Consider the following 24,761-nt stretch of genomic DNA (forward strand, 5'->3'; position numbering starts at 1 on the left):
ATATTATATTTCATATTTCCAGAATCGCGAAGCAACAAAGCGACCATAAATCACTTCATCTCCAAGTTCAAGATACGAATATTACAATGACCATGAAGTAACAGAGACGTAACCCGACCAACAATGGCCCATAGAAATGAACAGACTTAAAGAGCACATTGTTAAATCGTCAATTAAAAAAAGACCATCCAAAATTGCATTGCACTCGCGTTAATTAATTAAATTAACGATAGCGATCTAAAAGTGATAACGGTTCAAACACTGAAATAAGCACGTACTCACACACTCATGCACACACACACATAAACGGTCTCATTAAATTTGCAGCATTCCCGCCTCATTAAAATACAATTACCGACATCACACCGCAATAACACTATATTTGAATATGAATAAGATTTCACGCCTCCTCCTAATGAAATTTCGTCCGGAATATATAAGAAAAGGTGCGGTGTATAATTGTTAACCGGCACTGATAGTGAATCCGGGGTAACAATAGATTGTGGTCGAAATCACGTCAAATATTGCGATTGTTCTGTAACATATTCATCATGTTTTTTTCCTATGAATTTGACGGGCAATAGTTGGTTGACAATGGAGGAACAATTTGTGATCTTGGTAGTGGAATTAGTGGTTCGATAGTACTGTTAGTGGCAATTTATCAATTTACATGGAGGTTGTATTGTGTTTATTATAATTTACTATATTTATTTCAGTTGATACAAGAGCCTTCAAGGTTTTTCATATCAAATTGTAATTTTCAAAGAAGAAAGCTGGTTCAATAAGAATACAGTTAATGTACAAAGAGATTATTTGGAATTTTTTATTAGCAACAACGTGTTTGTATTGAAATGCTAATATACATCATCCTAAATATATTAGTTGATTTGATTTATGTCTAATTTTTTATTTACATTATATCTTTATAAAGTTAGACATTCACCTTTCTTAAGAACCTGATCACTCATAGATTTTAACTAAAGAAACACATTTGATGAAAATTTTTTATTACCAACAAGATGTTTCGGGCAAGATTGTTTAATGGTATATAATTGGAGAAGTTTTTGATGAAGAAATATTAAGCTACAATAATTTTTTTCACCCTAAATGTAAAATATAATTTCATTTATGTCTAATTTTGTTGTCTACAATATATTTTTATAAATCTAGTCATTTATCTTTCATTGTAACCTAAACATTCATTGATTTTAACTAAAGGAAGACATTTAATTAAGATTCCTTGGGATTTTATATCACCAACAGGATGTTTCAAGTAACACTATTTAATGAAATATAATTGAAGAAGTTTTTGATGAAGAAATATTAAGCTACAATATTTTCTTTCAACATAAATATAAAATATGATTTCATTTATATCTAATTTTGTTGTCTACAATATATGTTTATAAATCTAGACATTTATCTTTCATTGCAATCTAAACATTCATTGATTTTAACTAAAGAAAGACATTTAATGAAGTTTTCTTTGGATTTTTTATCACCAACAAGATGTTTCAAGCAACACTATTTAATGGAATATAATTGAAGAAGTTTTTGATGAAGAAATATTAAGCTACAATAATTTTTTTCACCCTAAATATAAAATATGATTTCATTTATGTCTAATTTTTTTGTCTATAATATATTTTTATAAGTCTAGACATTTATCTTTCTTTGGAAACTAAACATTCATTGATTTTAACTAAAGAAAGACATTTAATGAAGATTCCTTTGGATTTTTTATCACCAACAAAATGTTTCAAGCAACATTATTTAATGTAATATAATTGAACAAGTTTTTGATGAAGAAATATTAAGCTACAATATATTTTTTACATCCTAAATATAAAATATGATTTCATTTATCTGTAATTTTTTGTCTATAATGTATTTCTATAAATCTAGACATTTATCTTTCTTTGGAAACTAAACATTCATTGATTTTAACTAAAGAAAGACATTTAATGAAGATTTCTTTGGATTTTTTATCACCAACAAAATGTTTAAAGCAATATTATTTAATGGAATATAATTGATGAAGTTTTTGAAAAAGAAATATTAAGCTACAATATATTTTTTACACCCTAAATATAAAATATGATTTCATTTATCTGTAATTTTTTGTCTACAATGTATTTCTATAAATCTAGACATTAATCTTTCTTTGGAAACTAAACATTCATTGATTTTAACTACAGAAAGACATTTAATGAAGATTTCTTGAGATTTTTTATCACCAACCAGATGTTTCAAGCAATATTATTTAATGTAATATAATTGAATAAGTTTTCGATGAAGAAATATTAAGCTACAATATTTTTTACACCCTAAATATAAAATATGATTTGATTTATGTCTAATTTTGTATCTACAATATATTTCTATAAATCTAGACATTTATCTTTCATTGCAATCTAAACATTCATTGATTTTAACTAAAGAAACACATTTAATGAAGGTTTTTGAGATTTTTTATTACCAACAAGATGTTTCAAGCAATATTATTTAATGGAATATAATTGAAGAAGTTTTTGATGAAGAAATATTAAGCTACAATATATTTTTTACATCCTAAACATATGTTATATTTATTTATTTATGTCTAATTTTGTATCTACAATATATTTCTATAAATCTAGACATTTATCTTTCATTGCAATCTAAACATTCATTGATTTTAACTAAAGAAAGACATTTAATGAAGGTTTTTGAGATTTTTTATTACCAACAAGATGTTTCAAGCAATATTATTTATTGGAATTTAATTGCAGAAGTTTTTGATGAAGAAATATTAAGGTACAATATATTTTTTTCACCCTAAATATAAAATGTGATTTGATTTATGTCTAATTTTGTATCTACAATATATTTCTATAAATCTAAACATTTATCTTTCATTGCAATCTAAACATTCATTAATTTTAACTAAAGAAAGACATTTAATGAAGATTTCTTGAGACTTTTTATCATCAACAAGATGTTTCAAGCAATATTATTTAATGCAATATAATTGAAAAAGTTTTTGATGAAGAAATATTAAGCTACAATATATTTTTTACACCCTAAATATAAAATATGATTTGATTTATGTCTAATTTTATATCTATAATATATTTCTATAAATCTAAACATTTATCTTTCATTGTAATCTAATCATTCATTTACTTTGACTAAAGAAAGACATTTAATGAAGATTTCTTGAAATTTTTTATCACCAACAAGATGTTTCAAGCAATAATATTTAATGAAATATAATTGAAAAAGTTTATGATGAAGAAATATTAAGCTACAATATATTTTTTACACCTTAAATATAAAATATGATTTGATTTATGTCTAATTTTGTATCTACAATATATTTTTATAAATCTAGACATTTATCTTTCATTGCAATCTAAACATTCATTGATTTTAACTATAGAAAGACATTTAATGAAGATTTCTTGAGATTTTTTATCATCAACAAGATGTTTCAAGCAATATTATTTAATGCAATATAATTGAAAAAGTTTTTGATGAAGAAATATTAAGCTACAATATATTTTTTACACCCTAAATATAAAATATGATTTGATTTATGTCTAATTTTATATCTATAATATATTTCTATAAATCTAAACATTTATCTTTCATTGTAATCTAATCATTCATTTACTTTGACTAAAGAAAGACATTTAATGAAGATTTCTTGAAATTTTTTATCACCAACAAGATGTTTCAAGCAATAATATTTAATGAAATATAATTGAAAAAGTTTATGATGAAGAAATATTAAGCTACAATATATTTTTTACACCTTAAATATAAAATATGATTTGATTTATGTCTAATTTTGTATCTACAATATATTTTTATAAATCTAGACATTTATCTTTCATTGCAATCTAAACATTCATTGATTTTAACTAAAGAAATTTAATGAAGATTTCTTGAAATTTTTTATCATCAACAAGATGTTTCAAGCAATATTATTTAATGGAATATAATTGAAGAAGTTTTTGATGAAGAAATATTAGCCTACAATATTTTTGTTCACTCTAAATATAAAATATGATTTGATCTAACATTACAGTCTAATCTTTTAAACATTTATCTTTATTCGCATAATATTTAAAAAGATTTGATGAAGAAATGCTAAGTATCACAAAATTTTATTTGATTGATGTCTAATTTCTCACCACCAACAAGGTATTTCAAGAAAAAATATTAAATAGACATTTTTAATGAAAGAAATGGTTAAGTAAGCTACATTTTTTTTTCACTCCATGTTGTGATGTTGTCCATGTTTTTAACGACTAAAAATCCTTGGTACTTACCCCAGTCCAGTGGGTGTAAAATAAATCATTGTAATAAACCATCTTGTTAACTTCAAACTACCCAAAAACCAAAAAAGAACGTACTAAACACTATTTTACAACAACCATAAAATAATGACAGTCACATGTGGCACTACGTGCCAAATCAGTTGGAGGCAACGTAAGAATACATTTTTTAACAGTACCGCTTCTAAATCGAATGCGCTGAACCAACTAACACGCGAAGTGTAGACCGCGACGCTGACTATAGCACTAATTGCGAATTTTTAAATGGGGAACTCGATGCTGGGTGGCACGACGTTGGCGCCTACCTTCCAGCTCCCATCGAAAGGCACCGGTACACATTTTTCCCAAATCGCACGCCGGTGTAAACGGTTTTCATCGAGATATCGACCAGGAAATCGACAAATCCACAGATAAACTAATTATGACCGTGAGCCTAGGCATTTCAATGGTGATATCGTACACGTGGATTGGCCGGATAGTTGTTGTAACTTATCTAAAAATAGCCGTGTAGATGAAGTCGCTCCGGCCGGCAAATTCGTGTAATTCATAACTTTGTTTACTTTTTTAAAATAGTGTCGCGTCGACGGGATTTTTGTGCGTTTTTTAAGTGAGGAACGAGGCCAAATGTTTATATTGAAATGTCACGATAAATTGCCACTGTTTTGGCACATGAATGGGAACGGTCCTTTAGGTTGCACGCCAAATTTATTTGAAATGTGGACCATTAATTTTGGCTATTATTTTATTAAGTAAGAGAAAGGGGGTTCTTGTGCGGCTGATTTTGTATGGGTAGGTGACGCTTTATTTTTAGATGGGCGCATTTATCATTTTCCGGTGACTCTCCTGATTATCAATGACTCACAGAAAATTATTCAGATTATATATGTTTATCACGAGATGAATTGGTTTGGCCAAAATTCTATTACGTATGCAGGATTTGCGTTGCAAAAGTTTTGATTATATTAAAAGACGGTGTTATCTCAGATAAACAAATTACCCTATCAACCAACCACATGTATAAATTTGTAAGCTAAACATATTTTTGTTTAGGGAAATTTTAATTTTAGATTTGGGAATTTATGTGCAGTTGAAAATGTCTAATTCTGGATTTAGTTAGCTTAAAATTTTTATCTAAAAACTGGTATTCTAATTGAATATAAAATTTTGTTTTTAATAAATTAATTTTGCAAGTTTATTTTAAGTTCAAAAAAATAGTTTAAATTTTAAGATTTACTTAACACAAAATTTTTAACTTTATTAATTTACAGTTTTATTTAAAAAACTTATATTTTTCAAAAATAAATAGTATTATGAAATAAATTGTCGTAGATAAACTAATAATCAGACTGACGAATTTTGTTATTCAAAATAAGTGTATCATAAATTAATTTTGCAAGTTTATTTTAATTTGAAAATTTTTAGTTTATGTTTTAAGATTTACTTACAATTTTGTATTATATGAACCTAAAACTTTCATACAAATTTTATCTTAAACTAAATTATTTAATCGTTTTACTTTTCAAAAATACATAAACATTATTGTTGAAAAAATGTTGTAGATAATAATATATATAGATAAAAATTGATAATGAAACTGAAGAATCTAAATTCTATACTTTGTTATTTAAAACAAGTTTATCACAAATTAATTTTGTAAGTTTATTTTAATTTGAAAAAATTTAAGTTTTAAGATTTACTTACAGTTGAAAATATTCAATTTTTTATTTCACGAACCTAAAATTTGACACAATTTTTAATCTTTATTAATTTACAGTTTTATTTAATAACATAAATTATTTAACCTTTTGGCTTTTTTAAAAATAAACAATATTGTAGAAAAATTTATATATATATTGATAATCAAAGTGAAGAATCTAAATTCAATATTTTGTTATTTAAAACAATTTTATCATAAATTAAATTTGTAAATTTATTTTAATTTGAAAAAAATTAAGTTTCAAGATTTACTTTCAGTTTATTTACAGTATTTAATTTTTTATTTCATGAACCTAAACATTTTGACACAATTTTTTATCTTTATTGATTTACAGTTTTATTTAAAAAAATAAATTATTTAATCGTTTTAGCTTTTTAAAAATTAACAATATTGAAGAAAAAAATGTTATAGATAAACTGATAATCAAACTGAAGAATCTAAATTCAATATTTTGTTATACAAAACAAGTTTATCATAAATTAATTTTGTAAGTTTATTTTAATTTGAAAAAAAATAAGTTTTAAGATTAACTTACAGTTGAAAATATTTAATTTTTTATTTCATTGACACAATTTTTTATCTTTATTAATTTAAAGTTTAATAAAATAAATTATTTAATCGTTTTCCTTTTTTAAAAATAAGCAATATTTTACAAAAAAATGGTGTAGATAAACTGTTATTCAAACTGAAGAATCTAAATTCAATATTTTGTTATTTAAAACAAGTTAATCAAAAATTAATTTTGTAAGTTTATTTTAATTTGAAAAAATTTAAGTTTTAAGATATACTTACAGTTAAAAATATTTAATTTTTTATTTGATAAACATAAAATTTTGACATAATTTTTTTTATCTTTATTAATTTACAGCTTTATTTAATAAAATAAATTATTTAATCGTTTTATTAATAAACTGTGTGGTAAAAAAAAATGTTGTAGATAATCTGATAATCAAACTGACGTCTCTAAAATGTTGTTATTCAGAGAACATTTATTGTAAATTAATTTTTCAAGTTTATTTTAATTAAAAAAAATAGTTTAAGATTTACTTACACATAAAAATGTTTAATTTTGTATCACATTAATCTATTTTTTTAATATTTTTTTAAAAATTTTATGTAATGTATTAATTTATATATTTAATATAAAAAAGTAACAAGTCACATAAAATTTAAAATTTCAAATCATAAATTAATTTCGTTTAAGTTATTTTAAAAACAAACAACATTCTAGAAAGAACTGTGGATAAATCAATAAACAAGCTGACGTATCTAATAAATTCTAAAATTTGAGGAAATTATAATTTATGATACATTTATCAAGGTTCACATACAGTTAAAACTGCTTAATTTTGAATAAAATTAACCTTAATTAATTATGTATAATAAATTTTAGAATTTTATTTAGTAAACTAAATTATTTATTAATTACGTTGAAGAATAATTAGTATTCTAGAAAGAATTGTATTACTTACTAATAAACAAAATGACGTATCTAATAAATTTGAGGAAATTATAATTCATGATTTAGGATTTTACAAATAGTTGAAATGTCTTTTTTTTAATAAGATTAACCCAAAATTTTCGTATTTATGTGAATCTATGGTTTTATTTAATAAAAAGTATTATTCAATAAATTATTATAAATACACAAAATTGTCCAATTAATTTTAAAATTTTTTTCCTCAAAATTTTGAGATGATTATATATAAAATTGTAAGTAGTACTAAATATACCAATAAACAACCTGGTTTACTCAATAAAATTCAAAATTTCCTTCTCCAAAACAATCTTAAGGCCAATCTTCCTCACGATCCTCGAATCCCCCTTCGTCGACACACCAATTCTTCGCCGACCTGAATTATTCACTTAAGTCCACGTTGTTTTGTTTTCGTCTGGGCTTTGCATAATTAATAAAAAACCCATCAACAAGTTTCCCGCAATTTATTGTGATGCATCTTTAAACAGGTTGCCGTGTTGGTCCGGCAAACCTTCTTAAACCGCCATTAAGGCCAAAGATATACGAACCCCATGCATTTTACATGCGTTTATTTTGGTAGCCATTTATTTTTCTCTTTGGTTTGTTCAAACGCACTGAAGAACACGGTTCCTAATCGGGACATCCATCTGGAATTTCGGTACATTCAAGAGGCGTATTATTTTTGTTGTTTTGTGACACAGTTCAAGTAAAAAGTACTGTTAGATCGACAAAAAGAATTCTACTGTGCAGCACATTTGTTGATATCTTGGCATTTAATTAAGATAACACAAATATTATAAGAAGAGTTATGTTGTAGCAGGAAAAAACACATTTCTACGTCCTTGGACAGAAATGTAATAAAGAAAGCGATTCTAGTTTGTGGCATTGTTTTGACTCTAAAATACCTACCTTAGAAGTGACTCGTTTGGCGGCCAACCAGTTGGTTACTATGGTCATTTTTGCATACAAAATCAAAGTGAAGATGGTTACGTCATACCTATTTCGGCATATATTTTGCAAACAGTGGTATCCTGTATGCATAACTAATGACTGTTAATAGCATTTTTACTATTCCAGGTAAAGGTGTGTCATATTTATTCCAGGTTCAAGTTGTACGGCAATATATAAGCAAATTAGGTGGTACCGAGACCTAGATTACGTTAACTATGAAATAGGTGGCCGATGTTTATGAAGTGGGACCATATAAATTTAATTGTCCCGGCCATTTGCATAGTCGTTTAGTCTATGCAAAATAGAACAGGAAGTCAGTGTATTGATCCTTCATCCTCGTGAATTTAATTGCTTCAATTAAGGCCGTCCGATTAAGTTATTAAAAATCATCGTGGTCGTCTTTTTTTACTGTTTTTACTGTGTAGTGCACACATGTTACAATTTCATAACAAAATATTCTTAAAATTACCACACAACCTTGTAGCAAAAGGTCAGTTTACTTGTTCTTGGTACACTGGCTAGGTGTAAATGTACTTATAATTAGATGAGTTTTTTAATTAGAAAATTGACGCAGCACCATTCTGTTTTATTCTTTCTTAGTGATGAATGTTTCATTCAAAGGCGATGAGACGATAAGTATACCGAATCGGCCCCAGAAAGAAATCGGGTTCATAATTTCAGGGAATCTTAGTACTAATAAGATACTTCGATAGTGCGAGTTTCAGGTCTTTATCTGTAACCGTTTCTGAGTAAATCGAAAAATACTGAAAATTAGAAAAAATAATTTTCTCAGCGCTGAGTGAATCGATTGATCTAGATGCTGGATATGTTTTGGGGGACGATGATGGCTTTCCAAAAAAAAAAAATAAGAGCTGTATCGATTCACAAGAACGTTAAAAAAAATGAGTTTATTTTTTTAATTTCAATTTTTAACCATCTTACGATTACGACACAATTATGAGACTATTTTTTTTTGAATTCCTCGTCCAATTTCCGATGAATATATGAGCTTTTGGAATTTTTAAAAACGGTACGCCATATGGAAAAAAATAAAATCCATTTTTTTTGCTCAAAAATCGGGTTTTTTAATAATTTTACTCTTGAACTGATATGATACAGAACTTATTTGATTACTGACCTGTGAACACAACAGAAAGGTGTGTCGACATATTTTCACTTAAATAATAATATAGTCAAATAAAAATAATTATTAAATATAGATAAAAATACAGCCAATACTTCTTTGGAATATCAACAGTCAATAATTTTAAAGTCATCTACAAATAGTGAGTTTTCATAAAGAAAAAAAAACAGTGTTACCTGTTTTGAATTACAGTTCCATCTTACGGTTGTTAAAAATACAGCCAACACTTCTTTGGAATATCAACAGTCAATAATTTTAAAGTCATCTACAAATAGTGAGTTTTCATAAAGAAAAAAAAACAGTGTTACCTGTTTTGAATTACAGTTCCATCTTACGATTGTTAAATTAATTAAATATCGATACAATAGTAATGTATACTGATTTTATTATTACTGTGATTAATAAGTTTATAATAGTAATTAAGTAAATTAAATAAAAAAAAAATATTTTTTCTGTTGTGTTCACAGCTCAGTAATCAAATAAGTTCCGTATCATATCAGTTCAAGAATAAAATTATTAAAAAACCCGATTTTTGAGCAAAAAAAGTGGATTTTATTTTTTTTCCATATGGCGTACCGTTTTTAAAAATACCAAAAGCTCATATATTCATCGGAAATTGGACGAGGAATTCAAAAAAAAATAGTTTCATAATTGTGTCGTAATCGTAAGATGGTTAAAAATTGAAATTAAGAAAATAAACTCATTTTTTTAAGGTCCTTATGAACCGATATAGCTCTTATTTTTTTTCCGAAAAGCTACCATCGTCCCCCAAAACATATCCGGCATCTAGATCAGTCGATTCACACAGCACTGAGAAAATTAATTTTTCCTAATTTTCAGTATTTTTCGATTTACTCAGAAACGGTTATAGATAAAGACCTGAAACTCGCACTATCGAAGTATCTTATTAGTACTAAGATTCCCTGAAATTATGAGCCCGATCTCTTTCTGGGGCCGATTCGGTATATTTATCGTCTCATCGCTTTTCAATGTGATGATGTGCTTTAAAGCTCTATCTAGACATCTAAACCCATTTTTATTTGAAATAATTTGGTCAATTATTCAGGGATTTGAATAAAGAATGGTTAAGAAGCACATTTTTACAATTTTCTTCTTCCAATTGAGGACTTTAGTTGAAACCAAAATCTTCTTCATGACAATGCTGGCACAAAGGACAGTGCAGAAGTTAAACTGGAGTACTGGAGCCTCATTAACTATATTCATCAAACCTTTCGCCACTTTTTCCAACATTTCGACAACTTTCTACACGAGAAATAGTTTAAAAATCAAAATGATTTACAAAACGCTTCCAACGACTTCGTTGCTTCCAGAACCCCGGAGTCTTACTCACCGGATATGAATGTGTTAAGCTTGTTTCTCATTGGCAAAAATGTATTAATAAAGTTTTATTTAAGCTGAGATTTGTGCCTCTTACTTTTAAGGTGAAAAAAAGAAACAACTTTCTTGACAAGCTAATATTAATGGCCCAAAAAACTGGCTGGCTAATCATTAATTCACTTCGTTAGAAAAACATGAATTTGTCGAGAAAAAATTGGTTAAAATTAATTGTCGTCATAAAACTGGCAATTAAATTTCTATTTCCTTTTAATATCAATAAAAGTGCGCTTCCGTTGAGTAATAAACACTTTCTATCAATGTCATAATTCCATTCCCCCGTTGTAATTTATCGAGAGTGCACCGAACATCCATAAATCCACGGACACTTAGGCGTCTTACGAAAGCGGCAAGCGTAAAGTTACACGGAACATTATGTCCCACATTGAATTAACAAATAATCGACCAACAAAAGAAACCCAAACGAAATCGATGCGCCGTGTAAACAGGAACGGAGACGTTTGAAGTTCTCAAGCTCACCTCGCCGAGCCCGCTTAAGTGTTTACATTCTTCCGGTTCGAGTGGCGACTTCTGTTTAAAATCAACCCCGCCAGCTATTTATAGGGCGGGTATTTCGGTTTACGGCGAACGTAACCGGTAAATAATGGCGACGAACAAAATAAATGATTCGGGTGTGAATCGAGATGATTTGACGCAGACGAGACAGCGACGTGGTTAATTAATTGAATGTTTGCCGTTGCGAAGGTGAAACGAAACAGTTTTTCGATGCGTCGGGGTAATTGAGATGCATTTATTCGAAATCTCGACGCACCTTGTAAAAATCCCCGACGTATTTTTACGTTCGGAGAACACGGTTAATGCATTTGCCGCATATTTAGTGACGCTGTCGTTTTTCTCCTCTTTAATCCTTCGCACATCCAGGCTATTTATCTTTTCGTAATGAAAGACGTCGTGGGGCTGAAATTAAGACGTTGCCGTTTTTTTTTTTCATAAAAAAAATATGAAACACGATCATCGGCAGTAACTGGAGGAGGAAAAGGCCCCGGCCAACTAATAGAAATGACCTGGCTTGTATGTGATGACCAGTTATGTCACGCCACAGCAAATATTTATTTAAGTTTATTATCCTGTTTTACTAGTCGTAAATACTACCGAGCAATCTTATAATAAGATGCCTCAAATTTAATTATAACGATATAAAATGATAATGGAACGGGACGAGCCGCATGTAAATTTACGTTCCGTGGCCATGCCTGCGTAAATTATGAATTTGTTTATTGCTGGCATTTAATAAGTAAGCAAATTAACAGCTCTTTAGTTATTCAGAATGAACTGAAAATAAAAACAGGAGTTAAGCCCAAATATGGTGAAGTAAATTATCGCCGCAATGCCGGATTATCATATAAAATTAATTTATCTTTCGATTCGACGATAATGCTAAAATAATGTTACAGGTTTTGATTTAGTTGTAAAGCGTGATACCTGTTTTTGTGACATTCGTACGGATTCCAATCGGACTGATTTCGTATTCTGTTGCGGGAATTTGTTATTTGTACGATTTATATGATGATTTGTCGTTGTTATTTTTACAAGTTGTTTTTCGGTTTTGCGTGAGTGTTTTATAACATGTTTAAACAACTATATTTTTAAGCAATTTATAATAAAATTTTCAGATATTTGCTTCGAATTATTATTATTAGACATTTTTTTATAAAATATCTCGAATAAGAATTGTTAAAATAAAAATAGGGAAAATAATTAATATTACAAATTAGATCTTTATGAATATTAATTTTTAACCATCTTTAATTAAAATTGAGAGACATTTTTATTGAATCCTTAGCAGAAATATCTGAAGATGTGTATAAGAATTTTTGAACCGAAAATAATGAAAATTAAGATACCAAATAATTAACATTTCAAGTTGAGCTTGAGTTTTTAATGTGTTTTTTTGACAACCTTAAATAACTCAATTTTTAATCAATTTTAATTAAAATTCACAGATATTTTCATTGATTCTTATAAGAAAAGTATAAGAACAAAATATAATAAAAATTAAGACATTAAATAATTAAAATGTCAAGTTGTTTTTGAGTTTTGAATGACAACCTTAAACAATTTAATTATAAATAGGAAGATATTCTCATTGAAACCTTATAAGAAATATTTTAAGATATGTATAATAATTTTTGAACTAAACATAATGAAAATTAAGACTTAAGTTAAGTTGTTTTTGAGTTTTGAGTGAGTTTTTTATGCAAAATCTAAAACAGACTCAATTTTAAGCCATCTTTATTTAAAAATTGAGAAATATTTTCACTGAATCCTTACAACAAATAATTTGAGAAATGTATAAGGTTTGTTGAGCAAAAAATGGTGAAAATTAAGGCACAAAATAATTAATATTATAAGTTGTTCTTGAGTATTGAATGAGTTTTTTATGGCAACCTTAAACAACTCAATTTAACCATCTTTATTTATAAATTGAGAAATAAATTCATTGAAACAAATATTTTGAGAAATGTAAAAGGATTGTTGAACTAAAAATAGTGAAAATTAAGATACAAAATAATTAATATTACAAGTTATTTTTGAATTTTGAGTGAGTTTATGATTTGTGACCTTATTCAACTCAATTTTTGACCATTTTTGACAGTTTTGAATGAGTTTTTTATAACAATCTTAAACAATTCAATTTTAACTATCTTTAATTATGAATTAAGAGATATTTTCATTGAATCCTTACAACAAATATTTTGAGAAATTTATAAGTATTGTTCAACTAAAAATAGTTAAAATTAAGACTTACAATAATTAATATTACAAGTTATTTTTAAATTTTGAATGAGTTTATTATGGCAACCTTAAACAACTCATTTTTTAACCATCTTTAATTGTAAATTGAAATATATTTTCATTGAAACCTTTAAATAAATATTTTGAAAAATGTAAAAGGATTGTTGAACTAAAACTTGTGAAAATTAAAACACAATATAATTAATACTAAATACTATACTAAATAATTAATATTTCAATTTTGAATGAGTTTTTGTGACAACCTTAAATAACTCAATTTTTAATCATCTTTAATTAAAATTAAGAAGTATTTTTATTGAATCCTTATAAGAAATAGAAGATATGTATAAGAATTTTTTAACAAAATATACAAAAACAAAGATAATATTATAACTACTTTAAACAACTCAATTTTTAATCATAATTAATTACAAATTGAGAGATATTTTCAATGAATCCTTTCAGTAAATATTTTGAAAAATGTAAAAGGATTGTTGAACTAAAACTTGTGAAAATTAAGACACAAAATAATTAATATTACAAGTTGTTTTTGAGTTTTGAATGAGTTTTTTATGATTTCCTGAAACAACTCAATTTTTAACTATATTTAATTGTAAATTAAGAGATATTTTCATTTAATCCTTACAACAAATATTTTGAGGAATGTATAAACATTGATGAACTAAAAATGGTTAAAATTAAGACATAAAATAATTAATGTTACAAGTTATTTTTGAATTTTGAGTGAGTTTATGATTTGTGATCTTAAACAACTCAATTTTTGACCACCATTAATTGCAAATTATAAAATATTTTCATTGAATCCTTTCAACACATATTTTGAGAAATGTAAAAGGATTGTTGAACTAAAAATACTGAAAATTAAGACATAATTAAGTTATTTTTGAATTTTGAATGAATTTTTTATGGCAACAACTCAATTTTAAACAATCTTTAATTACAAACTGGAATCCTTACAACCGATATTTTGAAAAAGGTACAAGAATTGTTGAACTAAAAAGAGTGAAAATTATGACACAATAATTAATATTTGTATTTTTTCAGTTTTTAATGAGTTTTTTATAACAAAAAACAGATACTTTCATCAATTTTATAAAAATATCTTGAGATATGTACGTTGAAAATATTATATTGAAAAGACAAATAAAAGGAGTTCATACTAATTTATTTCCTTTAAATCCCTGAGGATATAGCCTCAAGTTCGTTCCAAACAAACGAGACTAACAAAACGAAGACCCTATTATTCGTAAATTATTGAAGACAACAAGAACAATCCGATATGAAGTATTTTAATGAATGAACTAAATTTAAACATGGGCCACTAATGAATGTCTCGTACAAAGTCTAGGTGTCTGTGACCAACTATTTTAAGAAGACATTTTCAACTGTCTTAGATCTTTATCCGATAACGCGGCAAACATATTAACAATTAAATCATAAATATCACCGATTGTGATCTGAGGCGGTAATTTAAAAGGTCATATTTTAATGGCGGTACATAAACACTCAGATTTTTCCATTAAAGGGGAGTGAAAGAAATCGCACGACTAGATTTTATCAACAATGAATGGGACCAAGTTCTATTTTCGGTTTGCGGTTATTTTAAGACCAGATTTTCCCGCGTCTAAACCAAACTCGTACATGTAAAGGTGAGTGTGATATATAAACATTACGACAAAAGACTGGCCTGTGGGGAATTTAAACAGACTCTTATCGTCGTGTTTAGACTTTTAGTGGTGCTTAAGAGGAATTTACCAGTTATTTTTTATAACGCCGTTGTAGTTTATTCGACTGTCGGTCGAGTCGATGCATTACCAGGTTTTATCTCGGCCTTTGATGGGCCGTTTGTGGAAAGTAAAAAGACCAATTTCATTGGTCTCCGCATGGTAAAAGTGTACAAGAAATTTGATTACCGGGACCGCTGCAGCACCAGAATCACGTCACAAAGCACAGCACCAGAACGCACCAAGGCACGGCGGAAAAACGCGGAGGATCGAACGAAAAGCGAGGGTTGTTGTCGGCGGCGTCTTGGAGTTGGACCGCGGAGGTCGGTCCGTCGCGGATGTTTTCTGCAGAACGTCGGAGAGTCACTGACTCCCCGGTTCGGGCCCGCGTTGTGTTCTTGGCGTTGGCCGGTCGCGATATACCGGCAAAGGCTTCCCAGCACTCTTGGCCAGGCTGGCGGAGCACGCGGCACAACTCCGACACATTCGCGCTAATTGACGGACTGGTTGATAAGGCTGTGTGCCCCGGGTTACGGTTTCGCATCGGTGGTGGCTTGGTCAGCGCAAATCTGACAGATTATGGGGGGACGATTGAATTTATCATCCGCAAAAAACACCTACGTTGCCATAAATGAGAAGACGTCTTCTTTTTTTATGTCGTAGAAATTATATACCTGAGTACAGTTTAGAACATTTAATATTATTTTGGGATAAAAATAATTGAAATATTTTCAGAAGGTTCACATATTAGACAATTTAAAATCATTGAAGAAACTGAATGTAACTGAAAAATAGAATAAAAAATTTAATTTCCAGAAACATTACATGTAAAAAGAATGTTGAAGAAAATTATATGTTAAAAATTATTGGAAAAACTGATTATGACAGAAAAAACAATAGAAATAAAATAAACATGTAAATTTTCAATAAATTATCAATATAAGAAATTTATTTTTGTTGAAAATTATTGAAAATTATGATTAATAAAATAAAACTGAACAACAATAAATTTCAGAAATGAGAAAATCTTGAAGAAAATTATTAAAGAAATTGACTATGACTGAAAAATCTTATTTATAAAATAAACATTTAACATTTTCATAAATTTTAGATGTAAAAATCTTTTGAAAAAAAAAATTTTTTGTTGAAAATTAAGAAATAATCTGATTATGCCTGAAAAGAAATAATAGTATTAAAATAAACATATAAATTTTCAGTAAATTTCAGATATAAGAAAATTTTGAAAAAAATTATTAAAAAAAAAAAACTGATTATGACTGAAATAACATAATAATTTAAATAACCAGAAAGTTTTGTTTAAAAAAAAAAATCTGAAGAAAATAATTTTTGTCAAAAATCATTGGAAATTCTGAACTGAAAATAAACAATAGTAATAAAATAAACATATAAATTTTCAAAAAACTTCAGATATAAGAAAATATTAAAGATAATTATTAAATAAACTGATAATGACTGAAACAATATAGTCATAATTTAAAAAATTTAAATGATCTTTGTTGAAAATTAGTGAAAAATAATAATAGTAATAAAATAAACACATAAATTTTTAAAAAATTTCATATATAAGAAAATTAGGATGAAAATTAATAATAAAGTAATTATTAAAAAAATTAAATGTTCACCAAGTTCAGATGTGAAAAAATTTGAAGAAAATCATTTTTGTTAAAAATTAGTGAAAATAAACAATAGTAATGCAATAAACATTTAAATTTTAAGAAATGTAAGAAAATTTCCAATATAAGAAAATTAGGATGACAATAATAAAAAAGTAAACATATAAATTTTCAGAAAACTTTAGATATAAAAAAATTTTTCAAGAATTTTTTGAAAAATCTGATTATGACTGAAAATTATAGTCACAACATAAAAATTTAAAATTTTTGAAGTTTTTAGTAAAGTTTTATAAATGTTAAAAATTAGTAAGAAAATTATTTAGGATAGAAATAATTGAAAAAACTTATTATGGATGAAATGGAAGAAAAATAATAATGGTAAGAATAATAAAATATTTTCATTATTATTAAAAAATGTTCGACTTCCTTTTATTCGAAATTAATAAACAAGTAAGCTAAATTAAGTTTATAACTCTTATAATAATTATAATCATTATTTTCATTAAATTATTAAAGAAATTGACTATGACTGAAAAATCATATTTATAAAATAAACATTTATCATTTTCATAAATTTTAGATGTAAAAAACTTTTGAAAAAAAAACATTTTTGTTGAAAATTAATTTCAGATATAAGAAAATTTTGAAGAAAGTTATTAAAAAAAAACTGATTATGACTGAAATAACATAATAATTTGAATAACCACAAAGTTTTGTTTAAAAAAAAAGTCTGAAGAAAATAATTTTTGTCAAAAATCATTGGAAATTCTGAACTGAAAATAAACAATAGTAATAAAATAAACATATAAATTTTCAAAAAACTTCAGATATAAGAAAATATTAAAGATAATTATTAAATAAACTGATAATGACTGAAACAATATAGTCATAATTTAAAAAATTTAAATGATCTTTGTTGAAAATTAGTGAATAATAATAATAGTAATAAAATAAACACATAAATTAAAAAAAAAAATACTGAAACTGAAACGATACAGTCATAATTTAAAAAATTTAAATGTTCAGGTGTAAAAAAATCTGAAAAAAAATGATTTTTGTTGAAAATTAGCGAAAAATAAGCAATAGTAATAAAATAAACATATATATTTTAAGAAAATTTCAGATATAAGAAAATTGAGGTAAAAATTATTAAAAAAACTGATTATGACTGGAAGAATAGTCATAATATAATAATCTAAATAACCAGAAAGTTTTGATGCAAAAAAAAACGAAGAAAATTATTTTTGTCGAAAATCATTTAAAAATTTTATAACGAGTGAAGATAAATACTAAAACTGAAACGATAGTCATAATTTAAAAAATTTAAATGTTCACGTGTAAAAAAATCTGAAAAAAAAATGATATTTGTTGAACATTAGCGAAAAATAAGCAATATTAATAAATTAAACATATAAATTTTAAGAAAATTTCAGATATAAGAAAATTAGGATAAAAATTATTAAAAAAACTGATTATGATTGGAAGAATAGTCATAAATAACCAGAAAGTTTTGATGTAAAAAAAAACTAAAGAAAATTATTTTTGTCGAAAATCAGTTAAAAATATTATTACGAGTGAAGATAAATACTGAAACTGAAACAATACAGTCATAATTTAAAAAATTTAAATGTCCACAAAGTTCAAGTGTAAAAAAATCTGAAAAAAATGATCTTTGTTGAAAATTAGTGAAAAATAAACAATAGTAATAAAATAAAAACATAAATTTTTAAAAAATTTCAGATATAAGAAAATTAGGATGAAAATTAGTAATAAAATAATTATTAAAAAAATTAAATGTTCACCAAGTTCAGATGTGAAAAAATTTGAAGAAAATCATTTTTGTTAAAAATTAGTGAAAATAAACAATACTAATGCAATAAACATTTAAATTTTAAGAAATATAAGAAAATTAGGATGACAATTATTAAAAAAAATTATTATGACTGAAAGAATGTAGTCACAATATAAAAATTTAAATAACCAGAACGTTCAGATATAAAAAAAACTGAAGAATTTTTTTTCTAAAATCATTGAAAATTCTAATTTTGATTGAAAAGTAGATATATAAATTTTCAGAAAACTTTAGATATAAGAAAATTTTTCAAGAATTTTTTGAAAAATCTGATTAAGACTGAAAATTATAGTCATGACATAAAAATTTAAAATTTTAAAGTTTTTAGTTAAGTTTTATAAATGTTAAAAATTAGTAAGAAAATTATTTAGGATAAAAATAATTGAAAAAACTTATTATGGATGAAAAGGAAGAAAAATAATAATGATAAGAATAATAAAATATTTTCATTATTATTAAAAAATGTTCGACTTTCTTTTATTCGAAATTAATAAACAAGTAAGCTAAATTAAGTATATAACTCTTATAATAATTATAATCATTATTTTCATTAAATTACAAATTAAATAATGTAAAATACAAAATACTTAGAGAGCTTTAAAATTTCCAAATAAGCTTCATTTCATCCTCCGGAGCCAGGTCTCCTTTCATTAATTTAATACAGAATACAAAATAATTTCGGATCTTAAGGAAAAAAATGATAAAAAAGAGTAAGCTTAAATTATAACTTTCCGAGAAAGGCAGTAAAATATTAATGCCAGTAATTCATTTCATAATTATGAAGGAAAAAAATGAGGATGATTAAAGACAAAGTAATAGCAAAGCGGATTTGCTTCCAACAGAATGTTCAGCTTCGTCTTGTTTTTTGCGCAATAAATGGCTTTATTGGGGTTAGTTTTAAACTTTCCAGACTCACGCACACACAAACCCAATATCACAATAATATTTTATCGTCGCCGAAAATCAACTGAGCCGACTTCAAACGTCTTCGTACATCGATAATTCCGGGAACATTCGGCGTTTTATGAGCCGTTTTTATTACTGCCCCATATTAAAATCGTCCACAGTTCAAAACTCATAAAACCCTCGTATAAACAAAGACACATAAGTGGACGCCGACGTTTTATTTACACAGATCCGTACGACTTCCCTGAATCCAACCCCGATGACTTTTATCGTTCACGTGCACGAATTAGAGGAACAACACGTGCTGGCGCTCCGTTCAAGGTGGCGAAAAGGAAGTCGGGACAGCTCACGCATGTAATACACATGTTCCACACAGGAACACCCAGAACGGCGGCCGAAAAGGGTCGCCCCGTTCAAGGTGGATGGAAGAAGTGAATTTCGTTTCTTATATATCGGGGTTTCCCTTTGTCAAGGTTTTCGCTGGGCATAAAAAACTCCCAGTGTGATACGGTACACTTGATTAATTGTTATTGACGAAAATATTTTCGTCTCGACACTCACACAGTAATTTCCAGATAATGAACAGACACTTCGATAATCGTAAATATTGTTTCATTACACCTGAATTTATCTCGCAATCTAATAATAAACAAACACTAAAAAATATACAATTTTACCCAATTTCAGACATAAGAAAATTTTGAACAATATTATTAATATAGTATATCAGGAATATAGTTAAAAAATAAAAATTTAAATATACAGAAAGTACATTAAAAAAAAAACTGAAAAAATTTAATTTTTTCGAAAATTATTATAACTGAAAATAAACAATAGTAATAAAGTAAACATTCAAATTTTCAGAAAACTTCAGATATAAATTATTAAAAAATAATTATGACTTAAAGAATATATATATATATATATATATATATATATAAATTTAAATATCCAGAAAGTTCAGGTCTAGAAAAATTATTTTTGTTGAAAATTGTTGAAAATTTTGATTGTGACTGAAAATAAACAATAATAATAATAATAAAATAAATATACAAATTTTCAGAATACTTCAGATAAAAGATAATTTTGAAGAAAATTTTTAAAAAAACTAATTATGACTGAAAAAATATAGTCGTAACATAAAAAATTTAAATTTAAAATAATTTGAAAAAATCATATTCATTAATAATTCTTTATTAAATGAATTAATTTAAAATTGTTTAAAATACTTTAATTAATTAAAATTTGTACTTTATTACTTTTTTAATTATAAGTCAATTCTTTAACTCAAAATCCAAATATTCCATTAATTTAATAAAAATCACTGTTTTGACAACAGAATATTTAAAAATTTTTTAAAAACTGGTTGATAAGGCTGTGTGCCCCGGGTTACGGTTTCGCATCGGTGGTGGCTTGGTCAGCGCAAATCTGACAGATTATGGGGGGACGATTGAATTTATCATCCGCAAAAAACACCTACGTTGCCATAAATGAGAAGACGTCTTCTTTTTTTATGTCGTAGAAATTATATACCAGAGTACAGTTTAGAACATTTAATATTATTTTGGGATAAAAATAATTGAAATATTTTCAGAAGGTTTACATATTAGACAATTTAAAATCATTGAAGAAACTGAATGTAACTGAAAAATAGAATAAAAAATTTAATTTCCAGAAACATTACATGCAAAAAGAATGTTGAAGAAAATTATATGTTAAAAATTATTGGAAAAACTGATTATGACAGAAAAAACTATAGAAATAAAATAAACATGTAAATTTTCAATTATTTATTTTATTATTATTTCATTAATAATTCTTTATTTAATGAATTAATTTAAAATTGTTTAAAATACTTTAATTAATTAAAATTTGTACTTTATTACTTTTTTAATTATAAGTCAATTCTTTAACTCAAAATCCAAATATTCCATTAATTTAATAAAAATCACTGTTTTGACAACAGAATATTTAAAAATTTTTTAAAATGAAGAAATTAATTTAATTAATTAATTTAACACAAAACTTTTATTTTTGTTTATAATTACTTATACATCCAAGTATACGTTTTATTTAATTTTTTTATTAATATATATAAAAAAACGTAATGTAATGTAAATCAAATCATTTAGACAAAGAACTGACGTGCCATTTGTTGTCACCCAATGCGTCTTCATCGTCCCGACGCTTTATCCACCGCAGACAACACGATGCCCCGAAAATTAATCCAATTAAGCCCGGGTGAAAGTCGTGGCTAGCGTGTTGCAACACATTAGGTCCGTGTGTGCCGAGTGAGACGTTATTCGACGTTTCAGTGCGATATTTCAGGCCGCCTGGCGAAAAAAAGAAATACAGTCGCAACGAAATGCCACCGATTATCTCAAGAAGCGGGGCTTTTAAAATAATTGAGCACATTGTTTGGTCGCCGGGATCGCCGAAAGGAACAGCTTCGCACATCGCACGATCACGCACCACCACGTTTCGAATAAAAAAATACGGGAACGTGTTTGTCTGCCACCCAGAATTATATATTTTTAGTGTTTGCTTATTATTCGATTGCGAGATTCACGCCTAATGAAACAATATTTACGATTATCCAACTGTCTGTTTGTTATCTAGAAATTCCTCCGAGTGATGAAACGAAAATATGTTTGTCAGTAACAATGAATGATGTGTTTTCTTCAAAATCTTCTTGTATCTGAGATTTACCGAAAAATGTATGTTAATTATATTATTATTTTTCTTCCTCGTCGTCCATAATAATTTTTTTGAATAATTTTCAAATAATTTTTTTACTAATTTTTAGCACATTTTCAGGTAGAATTAGATTTTTTCAATAAATATTTTCAAAATTTTCAACAAATATTTTTTTTTTCAAAATTTCTTCACAAACTAAACTTTCTAGAAATTTGAATTTTTATGTTATGACTGTATTTTTTTTGTCATAAAGAGATTTTTCCAACAAATACTCAAAAATTTTCTTATATGCGAAGTTTATTAAAAATTTATATCTTTAAATTATTACTATTGTTTAATTCCATTCATAGTAAGATTTTTCAAAAATTTTTAATACAAATAACTTTGTTCAACATTTCTTTACTTAAACTTTCTAGAAATTTAAATTTTTATTTTATAAATACTACTTTCCAATCATAATCAGTTTTTTAATAATTAGTTGTTTTTTTAATAATTTGCTTAAAAATATTCTTATATCTGAAGTTTTCTGAAAATTTGTGTGTTTATTTTATTACTATTGCTTATTTTCAGTCATAATCAGAATTTTCAACAATTTCCAACAAAAAATAATTTTTTTTTAGGTTTTTTTTAGACCTGAACTATCTGGATATTTATTTTTTTTATATTCTTTTAGTTATAATTATTTTTTAAATAATGTTCTTCAAAAATTTCTTATATCTGAAGTTTTCTAAAAATTTGTATATTTAGTTTATTACTATTTATTTTCAGTGATAATCAGAATTTTCAACAAAAATAATTTTTTCCAATTTTTTTAGAATTGAATTTTCTAGAAATTTGTATGTTATAAACATGATGTCGCAGTTTTTTTTAGTAATTTTCTAATATTTTATATCTGAACTTATGAACGTACGAATATTTGTATGTTTATTTAATTATTTTTTTTATCAGTCAATTATTTTATTATTTTATTTTCTTATATTTATACAAATTTTAATTTTATTAGAAATTTATTTTATTTAATTACCCATCTAAAAAATATTCTTTAAAATTTCCTTATATTTATATATCAATTTTATTTTTAATTCTTTTCAGTTATAATAAATTTTTTCAATAATTTTCATCAAATTCATTTCTTCAAAATTTTCTAGCAACTGAATTTTATTGAAAAATTAAATTTTTACGTTATGACTATGACTCTAGTCATTATTGCCTTTTTTATTTTTTTTTAACTTTTGTAATAACTGAAAATTATGTTTTTAGTATGTATTTTCGTTCCACTTCAATCATAATCATTTTTTTTATGCCAAACAATTTTCTTCAAAATTGTCTATCACCTGAACTTTTAATTTTTTTCTTATGATTATGATTCTTTAGTGATAATTACATTTTTTAATAAATCTCTTCAATTTTTTGTTATATCTGAAATTTACTGAAAATTTAATTATTTTATTAATATTATTTTTTTCAGGGATATTTTTTTTTTCAATAAATATGTATAAATTCTTTTTAATCTTCTTCAAAATTTTCTTATATTTTAATTTTTTTATATTTTCCTTATACTTGAATTTTATTGAAAATTTATATATTAATTTTATTGTTTCTTTTCTGACATAATAAATTTTTCTAATAATTTTCATGCCAAATAATTTTCTTTAAATTTTCTAGAACGTGATCTTTATTGAAAACATAAAATATCATTCTTTCGAAATTTTTTTCCAGTTAAAGTGTAAATATTTTTTTTTTTTTTTGTTTATTAGTTGATTTTTTTTAACTGAAATATTTATTAAAAACGAGTAATTAAAAATGTTATTAAAAAAAATATCAACAAAAATTTCATTTATTTTTTTAAGAAAAATTGACTTCATCATTTTAAAAATTATTACTATTTTAAATAAAGATTATTTGATTAAATTGAATGTTATACATACATACATACAAATTAAAAATTTAGTTAAAATTTCGTTAAATTTCGAAGAAATTTTTAATTTAACTTTTTTATTCTAAACATAAAACATAGTAATAAATAATAAATAAAAATTTTATTTAAATTAAGAAAATTTTAGTTCTTCAATTTGAACGTGAAGGTTTTGTTAAATGAAGATTTTTTTTTAATATATAGAAGGATTTTTTAAAAATTATTAATATAAATAAATATCTTTCATAA

General features: G+C 25.4%; 1 protein-coding gene across 11 annotated transcripts in view; it reads right to left on the minus strand.

Moving 5' to 3' along the window:
• LOC109604404 (tensin-1) overlaps window positions 1-24,761 on the minus strand; it is a 293,281-nt gene that overhangs the window by 40,586 nt on the left and 227,934 nt on the right. Inside the window, exon 1 of one of the 11 annotated variants that reach the window (XM_049965856.1) lies at window positions 15,698-15,863. The exons of 8 other annotated variants lie outside the window; for them this stretch is intronic. Coding sequence is in view for 1 of the 3 variants with exons in the window: in XM_049965854.1 (XP_049821811.1) it covers window positions 4,317-4,358 (42 nt within the window). In the remaining 2 variants the exon portion in view is untranslated. Of the gene's footprint in view, window positions 1-4,316; window positions 4,528-15,539; window positions 15,564-15,697; window positions 15,864-24,761 lie in introns of those variants that run through there. 2 more of the 11 variants (XM_049965857.1, XM_049965854.1) reach the window with 2 other exon arrangements.

Source organism: Aethina tumida, chromosome 4, assembly GCF_024364675.1.
Source record: "Aethina tumida isolate Nest 87 chromosome 4, icAetTumi1.1, whole genome shotgun sequence".
In the NCBI taxonomy this organism is placed as follows: domain Eukaryota; kingdom Metazoa; phylum Arthropoda; class Insecta; order Coleoptera; family Nitidulidae; genus Aethina; species Aethina tumida.